This window comes from Maylandia zebra, linkage group LG12 (assembly GCF_041146795.1).
Source record: "Maylandia zebra isolate NMK-2024a linkage group LG12, Mzebra_GT3a, whole genome shotgun sequence".
NCBI lineage: Eukaryota > Metazoa > Chordata > Actinopteri > Cichliformes > Cichlidae > Maylandia > Maylandia zebra.
Window position 1 is genome coordinate 1,571,344 of NC_135178.1, and position 27,811 is coordinate 1,599,154.

A 27,811-nucleotide genomic window follows, 5' to 3' on the forward strand; every position below is an offset into this window, starting at 1 on the left:
GGCCTGGAAACAAAACAACAATGTGGCTTCATCGTAGCCCAAGAACACCACGCTGGCCCCATCAGCTGGCCAGTGTCAGAAAGCACCGGCTTTCTCAATGGATGTCAGTCACTGCACCACTAATAGCAGATGACATGGAACATAATGCACCAACTAGGAGAAGGAGTAATGGCTCATGAATTCAGCAGCCCTGAAGCAGGGATCTGTCAAAACTCAGCAGTGCATTGTGGGTTAATGTGTTTCATACACCTCCCCTCACCCTTCAGCCATCGCAGTACGCCGCTCATGCGTGTGCATGCGAGCAAACGCGTCTGTATGTAATGCCATGTCCCACCATGTCGCGGCTGCAGCCCGTCTGTGTATCCAGCCATGCTAAAACCATTTTCTTTTTAATTAATCACGCCAATAATACGAAGCAGCTTTGGTCAGAGTCCAGCTGCGAGGCTTAAGCGCCAATCAATGGTGCAGTTTTGAAAGCCCAGGGAGTGTCAATATTTTACAAAGTGCAAAACATGAAAGTCCTGGAGGCTCGGGGTGCCCCACATACAGTGCCCTGGGGATGCAGGCGGCCCATAAAGCTCCTGACTGCATCTCTGCTTTTGTTCCCGTGCAGAGGAGGGCAGGAGGCTGGCTCTGCGACCCACAGCCACGGCCTGTCAGTACGGGAAAGTTCATTGCTCACAAATACACGACAAAAGTCATTTTAATCCAGGAATCCACCTCCAGAATGGGGCATCTGGGATGTTAGATTCAGAAGCATTAGCAACATGTTTAAATGCAGCCACGACCTTCGATCCATGAGTCTATTAAAAATGTGGACGTGTGGAGAAACACTCATAGTTTCAGTCACATCACAAATATGGGCCCAGTGCAACAGGACCCACGTCAGTAACTGTTACTGCAATAATTCTGTATACTTGATAATATGATGAACTAATACTTACTTTAAAATGTAAAGTGATTAATTGTTGTTGTTTTTGCACAACACTGGTCACTATATTCTTCATTTCCAGTTAATACTTGTACAGCTGCTGTTATTGTGTATATATTTATTTATATTTATATTTCTTCATACATTCTTATATAGTTCTATATTGTGTATTTTGTTGTACAGTTATTTTATTTTCAACTTTAATTTATATATTTTATCTTATTCTCCCAGTTAAATTTACCCTTCATTCTAATTTGTGTTGTACAGTTATTTCATTTTTAACCTTAATTTATATTTTATTCCTTCCTAGTTAAATTTACCCTTTTTAATTTTTCATATTTATTTCCTATCTTATTCATAGCCTTTTCCTTTTTTGTTTTCTTTAGGTCACGAGCAGTTGTCCAAGCATTTCACTACATATCGTACTGTGTATGACTGTGTACGTGACAAATAAAATTTGAATGTAAAAGTAACGTGTTCGCGTGTTTATATGTGTAAAATCGTATCATACAACTGACTGTCCCAAAAATCTGAACAGAACGAGGAAAAAGGCTTTTAGATGCGCTGTTTCCTGGACAGTGTTACTGTGGGGGAGTTTAAGTCCACCGTAAAGGAACGAGGAAGAACTCTGTTAGTCAGCGTGGATGTTTCTGTTAATGATCTGTTATTGTGTCACATGTTTGTGCAGAGTAGTTATGTGGTGCAAGTGTGTTTGAGCTTTGCTGCCATGATGTCAGGTCTCGGTTAGAAATGAGATTCTTACCTGAAGGACCAATGAAAGAATTTTAAAAAATGAACTTGGTTCATTTCAAAGGGAAACATGTTGTTGTCAGTGTGCAGCAGATGGTTCAGTGGAGGATAAAATGAAGTGACATGATCATTTTCACAGTTGTTTTTTAAACAGGGTGTTTTTGTTTTGTCCTGGATGTTTTCAGTTACAAATAAATGAATAAATAGAAATAATGACTAAATGTTGCAACATGCTGATTTCCTTTCACTTTTACAGCGTGTTTGTTCCATAGCATTACCTCCTATTGCAATTCAGTTCTCATTCCATTTATTTGGTTGCTGTCAGTCCAATTCCCAGAATGCCTGCAATCAGTGATGCTGAGCGCTCCAAGGCTGTGGGCCAGCCTGTGTGGAAAGCTTGGCCATTATCTGAAGCTAATGGGGCAGACACAGGAGGTGGAAATGACACAGTACAGAGTTCAGATGCTAGCTATCACTTCAGGAAGTAGTCACAGGCTGATTAAAGAATCCAGTCACTGGTGTCACTGGTGAACTGTGATGACTGACATTTGTCTTATTGGCTTCATTTGCTGAAGCAGCAGCTGGAACTTCGAGCAAAGAGTCAAGAAAAACATTTATTTTATTGATTTACTTTGTACACAAACAAGATGTGCTGTGAACGTCTCAGAGAGACACACACATGCATATATTTATACATATAACATCTTTTGCACGAGGTTCGTATCAGAGTTTTAACCCCTGAAAGCTCTTTTTTTGTACTTCTCTGATTCTTTCTCTGTTCAAATCATTTTAATACAGATTTGGAGATTACAGGTTTCACTGCTCGCTCTCCAATCCTTCAAAGTTTTACTTTAACAGTAATTAATTTCAAAGCTGAAAATCACTCCACCGCGCTCTTTGTGAAGACATGTATACTTCATACAAATGTAAAAACAGTCAACTTCACATGTTTCAATGGTTAAAATCCACAAAGTCAGTTTGCACTGGTGTATACTGAACTATGTGCAAGTCGTTATCAGCAAAAATGAGGAATCAGTGAAGCAGTTTGAGAAATGATGAGAAATGCAGGGCTGTAACTCGTCTTTCCTTTGGTGTAAATATAAATGTAAAAACCAATGAAACGGGCAGAGTCAGCTGTTATTCGGGTGTAGTGACGGGTACCTCAAAGTATGTGGCACCATGATGAGGAACTAAACGACATGTTCATGCTGTCAGGAACAAACATCTGTGGTTGAGTATCACATGGTTCACTTATCATTTTTGGAAACTATAATAAAAACATTTTGACTGTTTTTAGTTTGAAATCCACCATAAACGATCGTCTCTTTGCATTAAATTAAACTGTAATGTCGATATCTCAGGGTTACAGTACTGATATTTTGTAAAGATGAACAGAGATGTCAATAACACAGTGTTAGCTCAGTGACACAAAGCTGGAAGCTGCAGGTACCACAGCCATGAACGCACAGAGACGCACACACAAACACTGCCCTCTGCTGGTTACTTCCTGAGCTGCAGTTTCAGGTTAAACGACAGATGTCATCTTCCAGCTTAAAAACAAACCTGTCCTTCACCTGAACAGCTGATCCAGCAACCCAAACACGTGTTTTCGATTGTAGGAATCAGCCAAAGTCCAGATCATAATCGAGTTTTCATGTATGTTCATTTTCCTTGTTTGTTCTCAGTGCTTTAACCTACACTGGTCAGGTTTGAACCACCTGCCTCATATTGTGTTGGTGCCTCTCTGTAGCTGCCTGTCCTGTCGAGGCATGGACTCGATCCCTGATCTGTAGCTCGACTGGATCGGGACGTGGGGACTTTGGAAGCCAAGCCAACACTCAAGCTTGTTGATACATGGTCTGTACAACAATGCTTAAGTAGGTGGTGAGTGTCAAAATAACATCATAGCAGGACCCAGTGTTTCCCAGCTGACCTTTGTGTGTGAGCAGAGGAGAAGCCACAGCATGCTTTAGAATCTGCACAGATGCAATGTGGACAACAGTACAAGAATAATAATAATAATAATAATAATAATAATAATGATTGCATTTATATGCCGCTTTTCGAGGTCCCTTAAAGCGCTGTACAATTCCACTATTCATTCACTCTCACATTCACCTACCAGCAGGCGGCAGGTGAAGTGTCTCGCCCAAGGACACAACGACCGAGACTGTCCGAGCCGGGGCTCAAACCGGCAACCTTCCGGTTACAAGACGAACTGCCAACTCTTGAGCCACGATGGCCCCAGAGCCTACGTGTCACACCTACAGCAGCTGCATACACTCCTGCATGTTGTTCATATGCATGCCAGGAGAGCTCACGCGTCACTGACACAGCAACGCTTACACAGTGGGCATCGCAGCACTCGCTGAACCTGCTCTGTAACTTCCTGCATGCTGTCATTTCATGACTGTGTGGTTCCACTTTCACTCTGCAATTACACAACTCACAGCTGATTAGAGACCATTTAGGAGGAAGAAATTTTTGATCATGGATCAAACCTTACAGTATCACCCTCAAATTCAGTGAGAAAGACTCTAGGATGAAATATAAAGGCAGAGGGCGTGGCTAAGATCTGGAATTAAACACCTGAATTCAAAGGCAACGAGGTAGCCCAGTACTTTTGTCTATCTCAGCTCTATGAGGCTGACTGCATAACAGGCAGGTTGATAATCAGACGGCCTGCCTGGCTGGGATGGCAGAGCTTTGCTTAGGAGACATTAACGCCACTCTGGGCCGTCGCTAGCCTTGGTTTCAAATGCTTGCAAAGAGCTGATGTTGTGTTATGTGTTGTGTAAGCAATTGATTTTACAGACTAAGATAAAATTATAATTTTGGATGAACATGCAATGCAACATATAATGCATCTCCAGCCATGATAGGACTGGGGTATACTCTGGACAGGTCACAAATGAACCTGTCACAGTTTGGGACTTCAGAGTAAAGCCCGAGTGCTCAGACAGAACCCTCAGTGTATTTCCTCATGTGGGGAGATCAGGACGATAACTGGCTGCAGCTCCTGTAATTAGCCAGTACCTTACTGCTAGTCTTTGATGAGCCTCACACACCCTCTGATTCTGTCCTGGACTCAGAGAGCTGTGGTGGACTGTGGAGTTTGCACTCTGATGACACTTCAACCTCAGGTTCTGATGTCTCAGATGTTTTCTGAGACTGGCTCTGGTTCTCCAGTGGAGCTTGGGGTTGCTTCTGTTGAATCCTGGGTTCTGGTGGGTCCTGCAGCTGGCAACTGGAACCCATATGCAACTGTCTCTGCAGCTCCTCAGCGCTGTGGGCTAGCATGATGCTCACCTTCCTCTGGTGGGCCAGGGCCTCCTCCTTGTCGTTCAGCTACACCAGAAAACACAGTATTAAAAGTCAAATAACATTTGTTACAAAGGCCCACCCACAGAGCTTGTTGCACATCACTTTGTTGCAGACGGTTGGTCACTAGTGGACTTCTTTCGTTGTCAGGTTACAGACGAGCATTTGTATTTAAATTTTCGGAGTTTTTCTATAAATTAACATTTCTTGATGAAACCGTTCTATCACAGAGAAATATTTTTGCAGAAGAAGCTGAGCAGCGGTGGGGCCTCGATCTCTTTCTTTCTCACGACAACAAGATCTTAGACGAGATACTAACCAAGTCCAGCAGCTTGTAGAGAGTCTCTAAATGTTCATCAGGCATCTTCATCTCCAGACCAGAGGGGAGCAATGCCTTCAGCCTCTTACTTACACTTATTAAAGGACTCTTGTTGGCACCTGTAGACAAAACAGATTGAGAAGCATTTGTAACATGATTTGTTTACATCGTTTTCACTGTCGCAGTGCAAACGTTCCCGTGCCAGCTTCCTTTAGCTTTGATGTCCGAACAGACAAATGAAGACAAGTGAGCGTAATGTCCACCGTCCTCTGCATAATTACTATCACTTAAAACAAACTGCTTCCATCAGTGACTGTGTCTGATTTGTCCAAAGTTATTCCACGGAAAAAATCGACATTTATTTTGAACGGAGGTCAAATTTGCGTGGCTTCAATACACAAGTTAGTTTTTGCTTTGCCACGAGAGGCGCATCAGTGGCAGCTTCTGTTCTGAGCTTTTTAGGGGGTTTCAGTGTTTGTCTTTGTACTTCTTTAGTACCTTGTTAAGTATTTGTGCACTATTTTTATTTTTTCACCTAAAATAATAAATCAAGTCCATGTGTATCTTTAGTTATTGCAGCTGATTCTGTGTGGGTCGGGGGAGAGTCGTTTCTCTGACCAGCTGTGTGAACACCTAATAATTGTGAGCTTTTTGTTATGCACAAAAACAACATTGTTTTCTTTTATTTATGGAGCATTATTATTTAATAAATGCTCATAATTTATTTTTGAGAAAATGTTATGTACATCTGCTCTATGTTAATAAAAGTGTGACATCTGGGACACAGCTTTGACTAAGAACTCTCTTTTTGTTCTTACTTTATGGCTTTAAAAAAATATATCGAGATATATATCTTATATCGCCATCCAGCTAAAAAATATCGAGATATGAATTTTGGGTCATATCGCCCAGCCCTAGTCTCAGGCATCTACTGATCAGAAGGTTGGTGGTTCGATTCCTGGCTTCCCCTAGTCTGCATGCCAAATATCCTTGGGCAAGATACTAACCCCAAAGTGCTCTCCGATGCATCCATCGGAGGATGAATGCGTGTGAATGTTAGTTGGTGTGTGAGTGGGTGAATGCACAAGTTGTGTAAAATTCTTAGTGCTCAGAAGAGTAGAAAGGTGCTATAGAAGACCCAGAACCAGTCCAAAAGCAAACGATCCAGTTAGTGTAGGACGTTATGTTGACAGCAGACTTGCCTTCAGCTTTAGAGTGATTTGATTTCTTAATATTGGCCTCGGCTACGAGCAGGAACTCCTCACTTCGCTTCCTCAGCTGTTGTTCAAAGGCGATGCGAAAAGCATCTGCAACCATCAAGGCCTCTTCTTTCCTTAAGCGCTGAGCATCCAGCTGTAAAACATACAAACACTAACGCTTCACACCACGGTAAACATTACAGTGGACACAGATGTACCCTGAACACGGTGCACCGAGTGCAAGAGGAACTACTTAATGACTGACACTCAAGAGAAAACCTCGATAAAGACAACAGATGAAACAAAAACTGGGACGCCCCCCTTCTGAGGGGTCCTGGGGAGAATATCTTATTCAAATATATTTAAGCGAGTAAGAAGAGAAAGGAAACCAAATTCTGGAATAAGAAGAGATGACTGTTCCTAAATATTAAGGCTTCCTTTAAGTTTGAATGATAGTAGACCAATGAGGGGAGATCTAATTTTTGAAAATGTTGGACTTTGCTAAACTCCAGTAATGTCATATGTTGCCAGGTCTGCCCTCTTAAGACAGGGACGTGCTGTCCAACCACCAACCAGGAATCACAGGAATACAAAAACCTCCTTGTGTGAGTCATAATATGGTGACTGATCATGTTAATAATGTGGTTTGTATGTTGATTTATTAGGTTTGATGTATGCTAAGACTCATGTCTCATCTGAGTTTAATCAGTAGCTGTTGAATGATCTTCTGTATATGTATATTAGGCAAGGCAAGTTTATTTATATAGCACAATTCAACAGCAAGGTGATTCAAAGTGCTTTACAGAGACATTAAAAAACAAAAACAATAAAAAGCATGATTTAAAATTGATTAAAAAACAGTAGATAAAATCAAAACAGATAAAATCAGAACAGTAGATAAAATCAGTAGTTAAATGTAAGTTTTGAAATTTAAGCTTAAAGTGTGGATTTGGTGCTTTATTCAAATGCAGCTGAGAACAGGTGAGTCTTCAACCTGGATTTAAATAAACTGAGTGTTTCAGCTGATCTGAGGCTTTCTGGGAGTTTGTTCCAGATATAAGGAGCATAAAAGCTGAATGCAGCTTCTCCGTGTCTGGTTCTGACTCTGGGAACTGATAAAAGACCGGATCCAGATGACCTGAGGGATCTGGAAGGTTCATACTGGGTCAGGAGGTCACTGATGTATTTTGGTCCTAAACCATTCAGAGCTTTATAGGCCAGCATCAGAACTTTAAAGTCTATCCTCTGACGGACAGGCAGCCAGTGTAAGGACCTCAGAGCTGGACTGATGTGGTCCACTTTTTTGGTCTTAGTGAGGACTCGAGCAGCAGAGTTCTGAATGAGCTGTAGTTGTCTGACTGATTTTTTAGGTAGACCTGTAAAGATGCTGTTACAGTAATCAAGCCTACTAAAGATGAATGCATGGACTAGTTTTTCCAGGTCCTGTTGAGACATCAGATCTTTTATCCTTGAAATATTCTTGAGGTGATAGTAAGCTGACTTTGTTATTGTCTTAATGTGTTTTTCTAAGTTTAGGTCTGCATCCATCACTACACCCAAATTTCTCGCCTGGTTTGTGGTTTTTAGATGTATAGATTGAAGTTCTCTGGTGACCTGTAATCGTTTTTCTTTGGCGCCAAAGACTATTACCTCAGTTTTGTTTTTGTTTAGCTGGAGAAAATTGTGGCACAACCAGTCATTGATTTCCTCAATGCATTTACCAAGAGCCTGCACAGGGCCTCGGTCTCCTGGTGACATTGTGATATATATTTGTGTGTCATCTGCATAGCTGTGATAGTTTATTTTGTTGTTGTTTATAATCTGTGCCAGTGGGAGCATGTAAATGTTAAACAGAAGGGGTCCCAAGATGGAACCTTGGGGAACTCCACATGTGATACTTGTCTGCTCAGATGTGAAGTTACCTATTGATACAAAGTATTTCCTGTTTTCTACGTATGTTTTGAACCAGTTTAGTACAGTTCCTGAAAGACCTGTCCAGTTCTCCAGTCGTTTGAGTAATATGTTGTGGTCAACTGTATCAAATGCTGCACTGAGATCCAGTAAAACTAGGACTGACATTTTTCCACTGTCTGTATTCAGACATATGTCATTAAACACTTTGGTCAGAGCGGTTTCAGTGCTGTGGTTCTGTCTGTATTCAGACAGAACCACAGCACTGAAACTGCTCTGGATTTAACATGGATGTTAAAATCCCCAACAATAATTACACAGTCAAAATCAACACAGATCACAGACAGCAGTTCACTGAGGTCATTAAAAAAGTCTGTGCAGTATTTGGGAGGCCTGTAAACATTAAGAAACACAACTTTGGATGGGGCCTTCAGCTGTAAAGCCACATATTCAAAAGACTGAAAACTTCCAGGAGATAGCTGCTTACATTGAAATGATTCATTAAATAAGACAGCAACCCCTCCTCCTCTCCTGCTCACCCTGGCCTCACTGATAAAACTGTAGTTAGGAGGGGTCGTCTCGATGAGAACAGCTCCACTGTTACTTTGGTCCAACCAAGTTTCAGTTAGAAACATAAAATCAAGGCTGTGCTCAGTGATTAAATCATTAATTAAAAATGTTTTCCCAGCTAGAGATCTAACGTTTAATAAAGCCAACTTAAGTGTTTTAGAGGTATTACTTGGCCGCTCGTGTTTGGGAGCAGTCTGTGGCACACAAGGTATGTTTACTATGTTTAAAGATCTTTTAGAGTGCAGCTCTCTGTGTTTTGACCAGGCCACATGTCTCCTGTCACCTGAAAGTACAGAGATTTTAAAACCTTCTAGTGAACAGGGTCCCAGCTTCTCCTGGGAAAAATCACCACTGCCATAATCCTCACAGCCCGGACCCTCCACACATCACACATCAGACTGTGGAGACAGAGCATGAAGGTGGTAAGGAGGAACTAAGGGGGGCGAGGCTGGGCAATGTGACTTCGATTGCTCTGTTGAGGGCGGGGCTCGATGACGAACCTTTGGCTGCTCTGGTGGGGGGTTTATGGGGGACAAAAAGGGCCGGGGGGTAGATCTGAGCCCAGCATTGACCCGCTCCATCATCTCCTCAGTGAATTTCAGGTGTGGGGAGGAGGGAGAAAGGGAGGGGGAGGAGGGTGATGGCCTGTCAGGGGTTTGGGGGACTGGGGAAGCTCGTGGTCCCTGGTCTGGCTGATAAGGTAGCGTGAATCGCTACCTTATCAGCCAGGAGTGGAGGCCCTGGGGTGCTGATCCCCGACTACCAAAACTAGCGACTGGGACATGGAGTGGCACCTCTCTGGGGAAGGAGTTAGTGTGTGAGGCTGAGAGGTACCGGCTAGAAAGCGTCAGGTTCACCTCAAGCACACCTCGGGCTCTGGAACCAGTCTGCTGGAGGGGAGCTGGACTCTGTCTCCGTCAGGAGTTGCCCTTTGTGAGAGGCGGTGGGGTGGGTATCCTAGTATCCCCTCGGCTTGCTGCCTGTATGTTGGGGTTTCTCCCAGTGGATGAGAGGGTTTGTTCTCTCGCCTTTGGGTCAGGGAACGAGTCCTGACTGTCGTCTGTGCTTGTGCGCCAAACGACAGTTCAGAGTACACAGCCTTCTTGGAGTCCCTGGGCAGGGTCCTTGAGAGGGTCCTTGAGGGTGCTCCACCTGGGGACTCTGTCATACTGAGAGACTTCAACGCTGGGCGATGATAGTGAGACCTGGACAGCCTCCTGGATCTGAACCCGAGCGCCGTTTTGTTACAGTTTGTCCATAATGAACATCATGATTGAATGACTTTGTAATTGTGTCATCAGAGCTGCGACCATGTGTGCAGGACACTCTGGTGAAGAGAGGGGTTGAGCTGTCGACTGATCACTATCTGATGGTGAGTTGGATCAGGTGCCGGGGGAGGCCTGGTGCACCAGTTCATGAGGACCGTCATGAGGACAGTGAGAGCCATGTGGACTGTATTCATCTCCACAGGGACATAATAAGTTGCCCAATAAGCAAACTAAAAGGGAGGCTGGAATGCTGCATTTCAGACACTCTGATAAGTCTTCACATATCCTTCACCAAAACCTCTGAACCTAGAGCGTGGATGCAATTGTCATGTATATTGTTTTGACAGTGTAAGCAGTTGTTGTAAAACCCCTGCTGAACATCTGCTGACCTGTGTGGTGCACTCTGTGTAGTATTGCGTATTGTAATTGTAGATTTCTAATCACTTGAAAGGTTTTAAACATGTTGAGACCAGAAGTTTTGATCTAAGCTGACTGATAGATCCGCCTCCCATTTGCAACAGGAGGGCATATTGATTCATTGATTTTATAGAGTGTCCTATATATGTTAGACAGTAATTTAGGGGGTTTGAAATTAAGGAATTATACCGCACTTGGTGGTAGTTGTAATTTGACTTGACCAGGCTTAAATTTCTTTTTTTACTATAGATTTAATTAGTTGATATTCTGAAGTCTTTTCTTGTTAAACACATTTTGTATAACTACTGCCAAACGGAATAATATCTGTTCCTTTGAATATATGTTCCAAGTATTTAATTCCTTTATTTTCAATTCAGTTTTATTTACACAGCGCCAAATCACAACAACAGTCACCTCAAGGTGCTTTATATTGGCAGACCCTACAATAACACAGAGAAAAACCCAACAATCATATGACCCCCTATGAGCAGCACTTTGGTGACAGTGGGAAAGAAAAACTCCCTTTTAACAGGAAGAAACCTCCAGCAGAACCAGGCTCAGGGAGGGGCGGGGCCATCTGCTGTGATTGGTTGGGGTGGGGTTTACAACTCCAATCTGGGAGTTTATCATATCATTGTTCTGTAGTATGTCAGGGTTGTTCCAGATAGGCGTTTGCATGAAGACTCCGTCATTGTTACAAACTCCCACCATGCTGTCAGAGAAGAGCTGATGTTGATGCTTTTAAAGCATCATGTCGTTTGATGTTTGAGCTGATAAATGGTCTGAAATCTCTGGATTAGTGCAAAGTTTTACATCTGCCCAGGGCTCATCTAAGAGGGTGTGTTTAAACCATCCTGAGATGAAGCCTGTGGGCTAAGAAGTGTTGTTGAAAGTTAGGCAGATCTAGTCCTTTGTCCTTGGTCCTTTGTAGTGTTTTTAATCTGATACACGGGTTTATCTTTCCAAAGGAATTTAGAAATGGACAAATCCAGAGATCTGAACCAGTCTGGTGATGGTTCACTCAGGATCAGTGAGAATTATTTATTTATTTTTGGCAAGACAATCATTTTTATTGCAGCGACCCTTCCCATGAGTGATATGGGTAGAGATTTCCATCTAGCCAGATCGTCTCCTACTTTCTTTAGAACTGGGATGTGGTTTAATTTAGTTAAATCTGCAAGCTTAGTAGAAACATTAATAGCTAAGTATTTAATATTTCCAGATTGCAGTGGGGCAGAAGAAGAATTATGGAAGGAGCAATTCAACGGAAGAACTACAGATTTTAACCAGTTTATTGAATAATCTGAAACTCTTGAAAAAGAGTTTATTAGCGTGACTATCTCAGAGAGATTGGTTTGTGAAAGCAACACATTATCTGCACAGAGACTGACTTTATGTTCTACATTCTTGCATCTGATGCCTTTCATTACTGCAGCCTGTCTAACTGCTGCTGCTAGTGGTTGGATAAAAACTGCAAACAGTGAAGGGGAGAGTGGGCATCCCTGCCTGGAGCCCCTCAGGAGACAGAAGCTGGAGGATGTTTGGTTGTTTGTTCTGACACGAGCTGTTGTTATATTTTTAACCAGTTCCAAAACCAATATTTTGAATATTCAACATTTTTTAAATCCATGAATCAAACTGAACGATGCATAGATGATAATAACTGACCCGAATAGAACAAAAGTTGGAACTTGGTGCAGTGACAGAGTTACATGACGTTTACCTCCTGTTGTAACTGGACCAACTGCTTCCTGCTGGCAGCAGCAGTCCGACTACATGGACACGGTTCAGTATCAAACGCACACTGGCAGGCTCCCAGTACAGTCAACTGGAAAACAGAGATTAGAAAGGATACGACTGAGTACAAGTGCAAGTTAATGATAATTAACTGTGTTGCCCAGCTGTGGCAGAGTGGTTCAGGGAGTGATCACACACCAGCTGTGCATCTAATAACGTATTCCTCTTATTTAGTGAAACACCTGGAAGCTGCAGCCTGGTTACCTGTTGTATGTGGTAGCGTGGTCTCCTGCTACAGTTACACTTATAACTGCAAAACTGTTTGTTATTTGATCATTATTCACTACTTAACGACTTACTTGTTATATTTGATCTTATTTATTGCTTTAAAGCATTAAGTGAGGGGCTACAAACTTTATTTCATCATAGCTGTTCAACACAAATGACAACACATTCACCTTTCAGTGTAACAACACATGCAATCAGTAAACACGCTTCAGGTAAACAGTGTGAAGGTCTTATTGTTTCTGATATGATGTTTGGTGTGGACCCTCGCCCTCCTCGTAGACACACCTATGGTATCATTTCAAATCACCTCGTTCTCGAGTCTTTGTATCCACAAACCTTTCAGATAGCTTGACCTTGAGGTCGAGGTCACCGAGAGTCAAACTGCTCCGAGATTCTTAGCAGACACATCTATGACATCGACCCTACGTCGCCTCGTTCTCATTGCATTCACAGATTTGGGTGTAGATGCTGAGGCGTACAAACCCTTACCTATTACTGGCCCTGCTGTGCTCTTTGGTAGGGTAAATTCTTGTTCCGTTCCTAAATGAACGATTACAGATCAAAATTAAGCTGTTTTTACACATTTTTACATGAGCTTCAGAAGTGTACATGGAAGAGAGTCAAGCTGTGCTGATGTTGATCGGTTTGTGACTTCCTGCATCAAAGAGTCAATGCTAGAAAGCAGATGAGCCATAACAACATTCAAATCAGCACAAATGCTTTAAGCAGCTTTTGTGTTGCTGAGAATCACAGCGTGCTATCCCACCCAGCGACCTCCCCCATCGTCTCTCACCTCCAGAACACCTGACTCGGTGTCCAGGCTGTACTGAGGTTTGGTGGCTTGGTAAATTCTCTGCTCCTTCACGTTCAGCATGGAGAGAAGTTCCACGTACTGTCGCTTCAAGGCTGCAGACAGACACACGTTAACCCTCTGCATCACATATAACTTATACAAGCATCTACATGTGTTGGACTCATTTACCAGAGTTTTCTGCTCGGAGCTGCTGGCTCTCACTCTCCATCTCCTGCAACTTGTCAGTCAGAATCTTGTTCTCACCTGACATTCTGATCATAAAGCAGCAGCGTTATGATGCAGGTAAGAGACCAGAGACAGAAGTGTATGCAGAGTTAATCTGACCTGTTGTGCTTGTGCTCCCAGGACTGCTCAGATTTCTTCATCTGAGCCTGAGAGAAGCTGAGCTCCCACTGCAAACTGTTCACCTCCTGCAAGCGATGAAGGATTTATCTGCAGTTTCTGATCAGTTTTCAAATGTACAGTCTAATCGCCCACATTTCATACTCTTTCTGATACTATGATGACGTCGGTGTCTGTTACAATAAACACATCAACTCTGTCGTCTCCTTGACTTGGTTAAACTTTAACAGTTTTCATGCTTGTTTTGACAACATAAAAATGCTCTCAGAGAGCAATTCCCATTTAACGCTGGATTGCTAGTACACTGCTGATAAAAAGGACCACTTCAGATGTCAGTAGGGGAAAAACATCATGCTGATATCTATGCTGACATGAATAATGTGTTAAGAATGAAAGGATGCCACATCATCAAAATGAAATTCAACCTGTAGAGGGTAGATTTCAAAGACACCTCGAAAATCAAAGAATTATGCAGCAGTCTGAAATTTCATTGAGCAACTCAAAACAGTGCTCGGTAGTTTGTTTGGCTCTCAGGTGCTTTGTGCATGCCCAATGACATCCAGGCATGCTCCTAATGAGATGATGGATGGTGTCCTGCAGCATCTCCTCCAGACCAGGGCCTCACTGAACCGAGTCGTCTGAGATGATACCTGCTGGATGAACTGAAACAATGTCCCAGAGCTGTTCTACTAAATTTAGGCCAAGCAAGCATGGGTGCCAGGTAATGGTGTCAATCCCTTCATCCTCCAGGAACTGCCTGCACACTCTCAGCACATGAGGCCGGGCATCGTCATGCACCAGGAGAAACACAGGAATCATTGCACCAGCATATGACAATGTCTGTGGATCCAAGGATTTGATCCCAGTACCTAATGACCTGTAGAGGTCTGTGTACTCCATGGATATGCCACCAAACCAGTCACGCTGAACGATGTTACATAAACATGTCTTTCTCCATTGCTTCAGTCACATGTGCTCAGGGTGAACCTCCTCTCATCTGTAAAATATTCTCACAGACCGGCCTTTCAGGTGTCGCGGATAAATACAACAAAATAAAACCAGTACCAAAAAAAAGAAGATTCATTCATAACTGGAAAAGACCCAGGGAAACAGAGTTGATGATAAGAACCATACATTTCACACCCGAGCCTCTTTCCTGGTACCAAACGACTCACAGACAGGTACTGGTCCGTGGCCCGGTGGTTGGGGACCGCTGCACTAGAGGACGTCATGAAGTTTGGTCCTGATTGGTCGGTCACCGGCTGTTCATTTCGGTCATTTTGTAGCTCTGTGCTCTTCCTGTTTCTCCTGGCAGAAAGAAGCACATACTGATCCTGCTAATGGGCTAAGGACCTTCTATGGCCCTGTCCAGCTCTTCTAGAGTTGCATCCTGTCTCCTTGAATCTCCTCCATACTCTCGATGGGAGACAGAGCAAAGCTTCTGGCATTGTACGTATACATATGCCATCCTAGAGGAGTGGGGCTACGTGTGCAACCTTTGTAGGGTCCACGTATTGCTTCATGCTACTAGTAGAGACAGTGATCGCTGCAAAATGCAAAACTAAAAAAATCTGAAAAATCAGGAGGAAAAAAAAGTCAGTGGTCTCCACCAGTAGACTCTTCCTGTTTTGGGGGTTTTCTCATTGTTGTCCCTCTGGTGCTATTAACTGATTAACAACCCCCTCTGCTACATAGCTGACCTGATCACCATCCCATTACTGACTTGATGCTACACTGCGATTAAAAAAAGGTTCCTTTCAAAGCACAACTTGCCTCATTTACCCATTCACACCCATTTACACCTCTACGCTGTTTCTACGTGCTTTCTGTCTAACTTTCATACCCATTCATATTCTGATGGATGCACTGGAGAGCAACATGGGAGTTAGTACCTTTCCCAAGAATATTTGGCATGCAGACTGGAGCAGACAGTAGGTGACCTGCTCTACCATCTGGGCTACAGCCACCCTAGAACAACCTCACAACATCTTTGTCAGAAGGATTGGATCACAACCAGCGGGAGGTGCACTGAGAAGGGCATCTCTGTGCTCAAAGAACTGGGAGCTCTAAAGGAATCTCATACAGGGTATTTGGGAAGTGGGGGCGGGGCTGGCAGAGGGAGGCTCTCCAACTTATATCATCACAGCACGAGTCTGTCATCCCTGTACAAGAATAGATGTGTAACATAAAACCAGGGCTGCAGGACTGTTTCGTGGCCTGTTAGGGGAGTTAACAGGATAGTTAAGACAGATAGGGCGCTCTCACACCTGAGACAGCTGGGGGGGAAACCCTCCTTAAACCTTCTGAGGTCTCTCGTCTTACCAGATCCTGGATGGGACATGTATTTCACTCAAGAGGGGGCCATTATTAAACCGACACATTCGATTGGAGATTCTGGGTCTTTTGTGGCAGCATCTTTTCATCTTTTTGACTCCCCAGTTATGCTGATGAGGGTCTACCTGTCTGGGATGACTATAAATTTGCTTTTTACTTACCAACCCTAGATTTTTTTCTTGGTGGAAATCTTTTTTCAGATAAATGATACCCCTGAGAGGCACTTTATCTGAGGGAGCAGGCCATCTCTTTTCCCTCTCACCACAAAAAAAGGTCAACACAGACAAAACAACTTGGCTTTTGAATCAACCATTGGAAATGTACACACAATATGCCATTTCTCCCACTCTGTATGATCAACACCTGAATCTTTTGTCAACATCCAAGTTTGAAACTCAATTGCTTAAAACAAAGCAATGTTATTTTTGAAATGGGAGATAAGGCGGTAAACTTCCTGTGCATCAGAGCTGCTGCCCTGTCAAGATTAATCCCAAGGATAAGACTGTGGGACTCGCCAGTCTCTCTCAAACTGCTGTTGAAGCAGGTGTGAGTTTGAGAGCTCGCAGACTGGAGCCTCTGCCAACCTTCCCAGCGCACCCTCACTATACGTTTATGTGTGCCAGGTCTGTCCAGCATCCTCCCCACCCCCTGATCTAACTCCCCACCAGGATGTGATCAGCTGACAGCTCAGCCCCTCTCTTTACCCGAGTGTCCAGAACATATGGCCGCAGATCTGATGATGCAATTACAGAATCGATCATCAACCTGCAGCCTAGGATGTCCTGCTGCCACGTGCACTTATGGACACCCTTATGTTTGAACATGTTAAGGACAAACTTTGGTTTGCACATAAGTCCTGTAACAAAATGCTGCTCCCGTTCCTCCCAGTCACATCCCTCCAGGTCTCACTGTCATTGCCTGCATGAGCGTTGATGTTTCCCAGTAGGACAACAGAGTCCCCAGTTGGGGCACCCTCAAGGACCCCGCCCAAGAAGGCCGGGTACTCTGAGCAGTCATTCGGCGCTTACCCTCTCATCCACCGGGAGAATCCACAACATACAGGTAGCAAGCCGAGGGAATACTAGGGTACCCACGCCAGCCCGCCGCCTCTCACCCAGTGCAGTGAGTCCAGCCCCTCTCCAGGAGAATGGAGAGTGAGCCCAACTATATCTATCCAGTACCTCTCAACTTCACGCACTAACTCAGACAACTTTCTCACCAGAATGGTGACAGTCCATGTCCCAACCGCCAGTGTCTGTACCCAGGAATCAGTCTGCCAGGGCCTCCGCTCCTGCCACCGCCCAACACACATTGCACCCGACCCCTACGGCACCTCCTGCGGGTGGTGGGGCTTCAGGAGGATAGGCTCATGCTAGGGCTGCTCAATTAATCGAACATTAAAAATGACTGAGCCGATTTTTAGCCCCTCCCTCGTGCTTTACTCTCGCGCTGCTCCGTGTGGCAAATCGAGCGCACCTCTCTGCATTTCGAACACGCGTCACAACAATTAAGAGCAGCGGTCTCCAACCTTTTTTGTGCCACGGACCGGTTTATGCCCGACAATATTTTCACGGACCGGCCTTTAAGGTGTCGCGGATAAATACAACAAAATAAAACTAGTACCAGTACCGAAAAAAAGAAGATTTATTCATAACACACGTGAAAAGACCCAGGAAAACCGAGTAAACGATAAAGACGATAACAAAATAACGCTGAAAACCGATAAAAACCCTGAAAACCATACATTTCACACCTGAGCCTCAACTCTCGCGGCCCGGCACCAAACGACTCACGGACCGGTACCGGTCCGAGGCCCGGGGGTTGGGGACCGCTGATTAAGAGGACCCGAGGGAAGCTCGGAAAGCTGAGCAGAAGTTATTTGGAGAGGAGAGTGACTGCTGTTGGTTGAAAAGAGAGGTAAAAAACTTCAGTGGTGTGGAAACATTATGGGTTGGCGGAGTCAGACGTGGATCAAGTAGACACAGTGTGTAAACTTTGCTACGGTGTCGTAGCTGCACCACAGAGCAACACTGCAAAGCTCACTAAACACAGATGTTTACATTTTTCATTTATTTCTTATATTGCAAACATTTGCACTGTTATCAGTATTTGCACTATTTATTATTATTTTTTGACAATCTTTAAAGTCATTATCCAACACATTGTTATTGTTAAATAAATATCGTCAAATAATCGAGATCTCAATTTCAGTGAAAATAATCGTGATTGTCATTTTTGCAATAATCGAGCAGCCCTAGCTCATGCCCCTTTGAGCTGTGCCCAGTCCGGGCCCCATAAGCTAAGGCCCGACCACCAGATGTTCGCCCGTGAGCAACCTCCCGGGGTTAGGTTTAGGGTCCCGGTAATGTTATACTAGGCAGGGTGAACTGTTCCTTTGATCTCATAGGGGTCTTCTGAATCGCTCTATGACTGTTTCCTCACCCAGGACCAATTTGCTGTGGGAGACCCTACAGGGGGCAAAAGCCCCCCTTGATAACATAACCTCTGGTCAGCATGTAACTGCAAATGGAAAAACCTTTTTACAAGAGTTGTGTTAAACAGGAATAGCTTAGTTCATGAATGTTGAGCAGGAAAGAAGAATTTTAGCACTAACAGATCGATTCCTTACAACCTTATCTGAGTTTCTTTTATATATTTTTTTTAATTTATGTACTTTTAATTGAGTTGCTCTTATATAAACCAGAAATGACGTTACCTTCTCGAGTGCTTTGGCTTTCTCCTCAGTTTTCTGCAGCACACTTTTAGTGTGACTTGTAGCTTTGTCAAGAATGGCCTGTGAACAACACACACAATAGTTTTCAGTCATCAACAGATTTCTGTGGGACTTTTATGCAGTTTATAACTACAGAAACTAGTTTCAGTTTGACTAAAGGAAAATGTTTTTACACGTGAAACATACGGCTCAGTCTTACATTAAATGCATGACGTGCACATACTTTTTAATCAGTGGTGTTCTATGAGGGCACACAAGGCAGGCACTGCTTGTGCAATGAAATTTAAAATAATTTAATTCAAAGTAAAGTCAATCTTTTAATTTCAAACACACGAGCCATAAAGTTTCTCTAATTGCGTTTGGTTATTCTGGATAAATCTGTGGGCTTAAATAAGTGTTTATATTTGTTTAGACTCTCTTTTCCAATGACTAACTAACTTCCTCCAAACCATCAATGTGTGTATTAAAGGAACTGTGATGCACTGGTTTGAATTCTGTCTGATACACACACACACACACACACACACACACACACACACACACACACACACACATATAGTATATACACTGGGTGAATGTGCAGTAGTAGCAGCAAGCAGGTGAATTCTGTACATTAATATGAATAGACATCTGACTATTTTACAGGATAGACAATATAAACATATTTAAAATTAAAGGAATTGAAATGTACATTGTGCCTTGGTTTAGTGTCTGGAAGAGTCCTGTCTCAGTCAATTATAGATGATGTGAGAGGGCGGGTGTGTGTGTTTAGGGCACGGATGGCTTGGGGATAGAAGCTCCTCTTGAGTCTCTCTGTCCTTGCCCAGAAGATGCGGAACCTTCTACCAGATTGCAGAAGTTGGAACAGTTTGTTGCCAGGATGGGACGGGTCCTTCAGTATCTGCGCTGCTCTAGTCCGGCATCTCCTGGTGTAGGTGTCCTGAAGCGGGGGGAGAGCAATCCTGCAGCAGCGTTCTGCTGTACGGATCACTCTCTGGAGAGCTTTTTGGTCCTTCACACAGCTGTTCCCAAACCACGATGTCATGTTCTGTGTGAGGATGCTCTCCACAGCGCCTGTATAGAAAATCCTGAGGATCTTTGGAGAGACCCTGAACTTCCTCAGTTGTCGTAGGTGATACAGGCGCTGCCTAGCCTTTTTGGTCTGGACCTGAATGTGGGCAGCCCATGTCAGGTCTGAGGAGATGTGGACACCAAGATACTTGAAGGACTGCACCCTCTCCACTGGAGCTCCATTGATGATGATGGGCTTGTAGTCTCTGTGCTGACCCCTTCTGAAGTCCACCACCAGCTCCTTGGTCTTGCTGACGTTCAGCTGGAGGTGGTTGTCCTGGCACCACGATGCCAGATTCTTCACTTCATCCATGTAGGCCGCCTCATCGTTGTTGGAGATGGCACCCAACACCACTGTGTCGTCAGCAAACTTCACAATGGTGTTGGAGCCATGGGTGGCCACACAGTCTGAAGTGTAGAGGGAGTAGAGCAGTGGCGAGAGGACACATCCCTGAGGTGCTCCTGTGTTGATGGTGATGCTGTTGGAGAAGCACCTGCCCACCCTCACCACCTGAGTTCTGCCAGTGAGGAAGTCCAACACCCATGCACACAGACGGCTGTTAAGTCCCAGTTCCCTCAGCTTTGTGAACAGTCTGCAGGGCACTATTGTGTTAAACGCTGAACTGTAATCAACAAACAGCATTCGCACATAGTTACCCTGTTTCTTGTCCACGTGGCTGAGAGTGGTGTGTAGGACGTGGGCGATGGCATCCTCTGTGGATCTGTTGGATCTGTAGGCAAACTGCAGCGGATCTGTAGTGTCTGGGATGGAGGAGGAGATGATGTTCTTCAGCAGCCTCTCAAACACCTTCATTACTACCGAGGTCAGTGCAACTGGCCGGTAATCGTTCAGGGATGAGGGTTTGCTGTTCTTGGGCACAGGGATGATGGTGGATCTTTTGAAGCATGTGGGGACCACAGACTTCGCCAGGGACTCGTTGAAGATGTAAGTGAACACACCTGCTAGCTGGTCAGCACAGCAGCGCAGCAGACGGCCGGTGATGCCGTCTGGCCCCGCCGCTTTCCTTGTGTTCACTCTCCTCAGTGCCGCTCGGACGTCATGCTCCGCGGTGCTGGTCACCGGTCTCTCGCTGATGACGTCACTGTCCTCGGTAGTCAGGCGGTAGATAGCATTAGCCGCCTGGCTAACCTCGAAACGGGCGTAGAACCGATTCAGCTCGTTGGTGAATGCAGAGTCGGCGTTGATCGGCGCAGTGTCCCTGGCTTTGTAGTCCGTAATGGTGCATAGTCCGTGCCACATACTCCGTGTGTCGCCCTGGTGGAAGCGGGACTCCACACGTTCCCGGTACCTGCGTTTGGCATCTCTCACCGCGCGCCGCACGCCGTATGAGGCCACTTTGTAGGCGCTCATATCGCCAGTGGCGAGACCCGCGTTGTGGGAGGCGGTCCTGGCGTTTACTGCAGTGCGGATCGATCTGTCCATCCACGGTTTCTCCCCAAACACTAAGTCATGTTCTCCTTTAAAATCAAACTTTTATTTCACTCCGTTTTCTTTTTATAATTTATATTAAAACTTGGTTCAATCTGGCGTAATGTCTTGCAAAAGTCCTAAAAGTATTGTTAATAGAGTCCAAAGAAGTTAAGCTAGCTACTATAAGCTGTAATGTGCTGCTCTACCTTGCCTTGCAGAATCTTCAGAGCTTCATATTTTCCTTCAAAGTAACGGTGTGCTACATCAAGCTCACAGCATAGTCCATCTATCATCTGCCAACAAAGAAGCAGTACTTGTTAGTTTCCAGGCTACAATCAAGTTGACAACATTAGTTACATTAGCTCTACTTTTGTCCTACCTTAGTTGCTTCCTGTAGTCTTTCCTTGAGTTCGTCTTTAGACAGGTCCACGAGTGAGCCTATACAGTCACAGAAGACGCTCTTTTATCAAGACAACATTGTCAGTGTAGTCAAAGACGTTCAAACTGAGCAGAGGCTGCAGAACCCAAACTAGCTAGCGTAGCTGTGTAACTAGTGTCGTATGATAACATTTGAAACACTATGTAAAATATTTCTAAAAAGCCAGAGATGTGAGTCACAGGGACAGGATGTTTAACTGCTAAGTTGAGTGAATGAGTAGATTTCAGATGTTCTTTGAAGACATTTCATTGCTGATCCAAAAAGCTTCTTCACGTCCAACTGAAAAAATCCAGTTATAATTAAAAATGGTGAAATGTGCTGATATGGTGTATATTCTTTGGTGTCTTCTGTACAACAGTAAGAAACACATGTTAGAAAGTGTTACCAAAGTATGACAGCTCCCGCTGGGCTCTCTGCTGTGTCTCTGCAGTTTTTATTGTAGGAGTCCAGACGGCCTCTCCTGCTCGACTGCTGCACTGCAGCGGGTCTGTCCTGAGCAGCCGACTCTCTGAGCGACCGCTCACTCTGTCACTCTTCATCCTAGTGGAGCTGAGTGCTGTTGTGACTCCTATCCCATCACCCAGGTCCCCATCCACCATGTCATCCTTCAGGCTGCAGTCCTCACTGAGCTCCTCCATCTGAAAAAGGTCCCAGCTAAACTGGACACAGGCCACATACTGGTTTCATCACAGGTGGTCAACACAAGTATTTAAATACTGCGTATAGACAAGTAGCCAGTCCTTAGATATTCCTACGTACACCAAGTACAGAAGTCTGGATGGGATTTTTATGATTTTTGCCTGAATGTGTAGAAATTTTTTATTGGCATTTTTCCTTGTTTCATTGTAAATGAGGTACATGTAATCATTATAATATAACATTAAAATGCATGACACTGTTGATAAGAAGCTCCAGGAACATGAAATGCAGCCTCGTTTTCTGTTCAATAACGTGAGGATAACACGGACAGTTGTTGCAAAGTAACACACTGCACTTGTTACAGTAATGGGTGTAACTACAGCTGAAAGTAAGAGACAGACGTGGAAGGAGGAGCCACTTTATGCTGCCTGTAACATCGTTTACTATGACTGGTTTGGCAGTGGGTCAGTGATGGCCTGGGGATATGTCCACGGAGGGACACAGACCTCTACAGGCTAGCCACTAGCACCCTGACTGTCATTAGGTATCGGGATGAACTCCTTGGACCTGCTGTCCAAGGTGCACTGATGAAGTGGGTCGAGGGTTCCTCTTGGTGCACGACGATGGTCAACCTCAAGTATCCAGGCAGTTCCTAGAGCAGGGGTGTCCAACTCCAGGCCTGGAGGGCCGGTGTCCTGATCTCACTCTGGGTCAACGCACCTGAATCACATGATTAGTTCGTTACCAGGCCTCTGGAGAACTTCAGGACATGTTGAGGAGGTAATTTATCCATTTAAATCAGCTGTGTTGGATCAAGGACGCATCTAAAACCTGCAGGACACCGGCCCTCCAGGCCTGGAGTTGGACACCAATGTCCTAGAGGATCAAGGAATTGAACCCATTGACTGGCCTCTGTGGCTGCCAGACCTAAATCCAACAGAACACCTCGGGAACTTTATGTTTCAGTTTATCCACCAGGTTGCACCTCAGACTGTTCAGGAGCTGGGTGATGCCTTGGTCCAGCTCTGGGAGCAGAGCCCCAGGACACCATCCATCATCTCATTAAGAGCACGCCTGGACCGTATCAGCCATACATACAAGCACATGAGTGACATCAAGACCCATCGAGATCTGATGTGTTTCAACATGTTGCTTCATTTTTTTAAGTGTATAGTAGATTAGGGCTGTGCGATATGACGAAAATCTCATATCCCGATATAAGACATCTATCGTCCGATAACGATATAAATCACAACAATGTAACATTTTCTGTAAGTTCTGTGAATCTCGACTTGCGTGAAGTGTTTCCAGCTGCGTGTCATGTAGCTGGAGTCGAGTGTTTTAACCGATGCATGAAACTACACATTTTTAGACATAAGTTGTAACGGCGCCGTTTTCTTTGTATTTATTACACGGCGTGCTGCGGGGAAAAGCCTGTTCTAACGTTTGAGTCTAAGGTTTATTTATTAGCACCTGGCGGCTCTTTTCTACTTCTCACCCGTAAATAATCTGCTCTTTCACGTGATTCAGTTTATTTTGAAAAGTCTCAACAGGATCTTGAGCTTTATTGTGAAAAGTTTATGTGGAACATAAACAAGCGGACACACCATGGTGTTACCGTCGTTGTTGCTAACGACAACGCATAAAAACAGGCGCTTGTCCGTCTGTAGTGTGGTTATATTAAATATAAGAGAAAGAGAGAACTTTATTAATATAACCACTACAGTGACATCAGAACGATGAACAAATATTACCGTAAACAGTTTATTTTGCGACACCACGAAACAAACGATAGCGTAAAATGAAACGATAGACGTTTTTATATCGTCATCTGATATACATCGTTATATCGAACAGCACTATAGTAGATGGTTATAGTTGTGCCTATGATGAAGTGCTTTTTCAAAGTCTCCATTCCACATACAGCACAGACACAAATGCTGCCACCTACACTGAATGTGAACATCAAACACATGCAGACAAACGTGACACTGCAGTGTCAGGGTGGATGAAGAAAGCAACATGATACATACAGAAAACAACAGTGTTAGGATTTATCAGGAATGACTTTCAAAAGGAGATCTGCGCTGCTCTCTCTGGATAAATACGGCATCTGTGTCTTAATCCTCGGAGCCCTTTGCACAGTGCACACAGATTTGTATCTGTATCTATAAGAAACATCTTCCTTCACCGTCCTCTCATCTGTACACACTGCCCTGCTGTTTCACAGGGAAGCAGGAACCTGAGCTTGCACCGGATTATTCTGCAAAGGCTGACATCACTCCCTCAGGTCTGCTGATTTTCGAGCTGATCATTCTTCCTCTTGGCAGAAAGCTGGTTATCACTGAAGTGAACCTGCTGCATCTTTGTCAGTAAATTATTATTATTGTTGGTAGATCACCCTGTGACTGCAGCACCGCATTAACTTTGAGGCAAAATCTGTCAGCATTTATAGCTTAAAATGGAAACTGCAGTGCAATCGAACAGCCAGGGACATGTGCATGGCTGCTGCGTGTGCTGCTAACACCACCCTGTACAGCAGGCTTCTTCAAAATGTCCAACTTGGGCAAACAGACCAACATCTGCCTCTGGATGAAGCACTTCCTGACTAACAGTCTGGATGAGCACCAATCACGCCCCCGCTCTAACACTGGAGCCCCACAAGGTTGTTGTTAAGCCCTTTCCTGTACACACATGACTGCACCCCATCACATAACACCAGTGTCACGGTCAGATTTGCTGATGACACATCGGTGGTGAGGCTGATCTGCCTACAGGGAGGAAGTGCAACACAGCTGCAGTGTGATTTAAAGACAATAACCTTCCACTCAATATGAAGACAACAAAGGAAGTGATCATCTGCTTCAGGAGAAAGAAGGATGTACACACCAGTGCACATCAGTGGCAAAGAAGTGGAACTAGCATGGACTAGAAAAACCAACCTGCTGCTGGGAAAGGCAGCTATAGTTAATGAGAATATACCAACTCCCACCTCACAGCCTTCAGTGGCATCTTTACTTCAGTGTCTCAGCACATCACAGACTACCTACAGACCCCTGGCACTTAACATCACCAAGACCAAGGAACTCATCTTGGACTTCAGGCTGTGCCGCCCTGCACATAAACGGTGAATGTGTAGAGCAAGTGGAGGCAAGAAGACCCAGCAGCAGCTACACTTCCTCAGGAAGGAGCAACTAAACACTGCTGGTGACCTTCTACAGATCCACCATCGAGGGCCTGCTGACCTATGCAGTGACAGTGCAGCACGCCAGCTGCACGGAGGCAGACAGGACGAGACTGCAGAGGGTGGTGAACACAGCACAAAGAATCATCCACTGCCCACAGCCCTCCTCGTCTGCCGTCTATAACTCCCGTTGTCTCAGCAGGGCCAGAAACACCCTGCCCTCCTTACCCACCCCGGCTACCATCTTTTTAACCTACTGCCCTCTGGCAGGCGCTTCAGATCCATGTGGGCCAGAACAGACTCAGGAACAGCTTCTTCCCCAAAGCTATCACCAAACTCAACCTTGCACCAAAGTAATCTGCACTGAAATATCTCTGAACTCATGTCTGTTTTAAACTGTCGGTGTCACTCTTGTGCTGTGTATTTATATTATTCTTATGGTTATTTTATTATAGGCTTTCTTATAATGTGCTAGCATATGTGCACTTTTATGGAGCTGCTTTTTAATCTTGTTATACTGCGTATAATGACAATAAAGGCTTTCAGCCTCCACTCCTGTCTCGATACCCACCAGTCTGCTTACAAAGCAAACCAGCCTACAGAGGATACCATCACCATCAGCCTCCACAGAGCACTGAGCCATCTGGAGAACAGGAAGCGCTCCGTGAGGATGCTCCTCGTCGACTACAGTTTAGCGTTTAACACAAAAATCCCAAAAATCAACGAACTGGACCACCAGAACATCCCCTCTGCCACCTTCCCCTGGGCCAAAGACCTCCTCACCAACCGGCCCCAGTCTCCAACCCACCCGACCACCGTCATCATTAAGTATACCGATGATACCACCGTGGCTGGTCTCATCTCTAACAGACATCAGACAGTGTGCAGGGCAGAGGTAGAGAATTTGTCCTGCTGCTGCTCAGAAAACCACCTGAAACTGAACATCCAACCAAAGAACTCATCATGGACTTCAGGAGGCACAGACGAGTCCACTCCCTCTCATTAAAAATGGAAAACAGGTGGAAACTGTCTCCACCTTCAGGTTTCTCGGGCACCTACATCGCCACCAACCTCAGTTGCACTTCCTCCGTGTCCTGAGGAAGAAAAACTTGGACCAGGAGCTGCTGGCCTTCCACCACTCCTCAGTGGAGAGCGTGCTCTCCTCCTGCCTGGTGTTGGTACACAGGGGCCAAAAGAGAACAAGGAGGCTGCGCAGAGGCTCATTAACACTGACCAAAATCAATGGCTGCCCGCTGCTACCACTCGAGGTCATCATCAGCTCCTCCTGTCTCAGGAAAACTAGGGCTGTTACAGGTGACCCCTCACATCCCACTCACCACCTGTTTGACCCCCTGCCCTCCAGACGCACCTCAGGTCAATCAGGGGCCACACCTCCAAACGACCTAACTCACACAGGACAACTCCTGAACAGTTTTTACTCTCCAGCCACGTCCACGCTGAACTCAGAAACCACTACTTGACTGTTTTTAATGTTAATACACAGTCTTATTCTCCAATTTATTATGTGCATCAATGCTACTTTCTAATTATTACCTTTGCATACATTTATATTCCTTTGTTGTATTTATGCATGAGTCTGTATCTCATCTTTTTCGTTGCTCATCTTGAAATCACGCTGGCCAGCTCGCCGCTTTTATTTTGAAATCACTTCTCTGCTGCAGCACGTGGGAGCTAGCTTGACTACATTACTTTAAGTGGAGGCTAACAAAACTATCATACAGCAGAGACTAAACACACAAAGCAAAAGAATACAAATGATTATTAGACGACATGTGACAGAAACAACGTGCATTAAAGATATGAAGTGTTTTTAAAATGTTGAAATTTATGCTGTTTTCTGAATGACTTCCTCTTACCTGCGAACCTGAGACAAAGGTAAGCTTTTGCGTCTGCTCCGACCCGGATGAAGATCCGTTTTAATGAAACTATAGTTTCAGAGCGAAACCTGCGAAGTTAAAGCGGAGACGGAAAAAAGAAAGTAAAAATACACATTAGAAAGTCCAAAAACAGCTTTTCGCCCAGCAGCGACCAACCGCGTCTGAAACCTCCAGCACAGTGCACGCGCCAACACGAAACGACTTCCGGTGTGT

At 44.6% G+C, this 27,811-nt stretch overlaps 1 protein-coding gene across 2 annotated transcripts; it reads right to left on the reverse strand.

Moving 5' to 3' along the window:
• Positions 1–2,285: 2,285 nt before the first annotated feature.
• Positions 2,286–27,777, reverse strand: ccdc125 (coiled-coil domain containing 125). 2 transcript variants are annotated; one of them, XM_004558629.4, is made up of 12 exons: positions 27,578–27,777; positions 22,263–22,531; positions 21,818–21,876; positions 21,645–21,731; positions 18,918–18,995; positions 13,850–13,935; positions 13,694–13,776; positions 13,505–13,617; positions 12,410–12,514; positions 6,524–6,674; positions 5,322–5,440; positions 2,286–5,029 (listed from the first exon to the last, which is right to left on the reverse strand). In XM_004558629.4, the coding sequence occupies exons 2-12, from the start codon at positions 22,513–22,515 to the stop codon at positions 4,742–4,744; spliced, it is 1,422 nt and encodes a 473-aa protein (XP_004558686.2). In that variant the 5' UTR covers positions 22,516–22,531; positions 27,578–27,777; the 3' UTR covers positions 2,286–4,741. The 2 variants fall into 2 exon arrangements, with proteins under 2 accessions (XP_004558686.2, XP_004558685.2); XM_004558628.4 differs by having other exon boundaries at positions 22,263–22,536.
• Positions 27,778–27,811: the final 34 nt, after the last annotated feature.

What these genes read in the sequence shown, in the direction of transcription:
- ccdc125 (XM_004558629.4), bottom strand. Translation starts at nt 22,515, where the DNA reads ATGGAGGAGCTCAGTGAGGACTGCAGCCTGAAGGATGACATGGTGGAT. An exon ending in GACTACAGGAAGCAACTAAG is followed by an intron (nt 21,732 to 21,817) that starts GTAGGACAAAAG and finishes CTTTGTTGGCAG; the next exon opens with ATGATAGATGGACTATGCTG. An exon ending in AAGCCAAAGCACTCGAGAAG is followed by an intron (nt 13,936 to 18,917) that starts GTAACGTCATTT and finishes CATCGCTTGCAG; the next exon opens with GAGGTGAACAGTTTGCAGTG.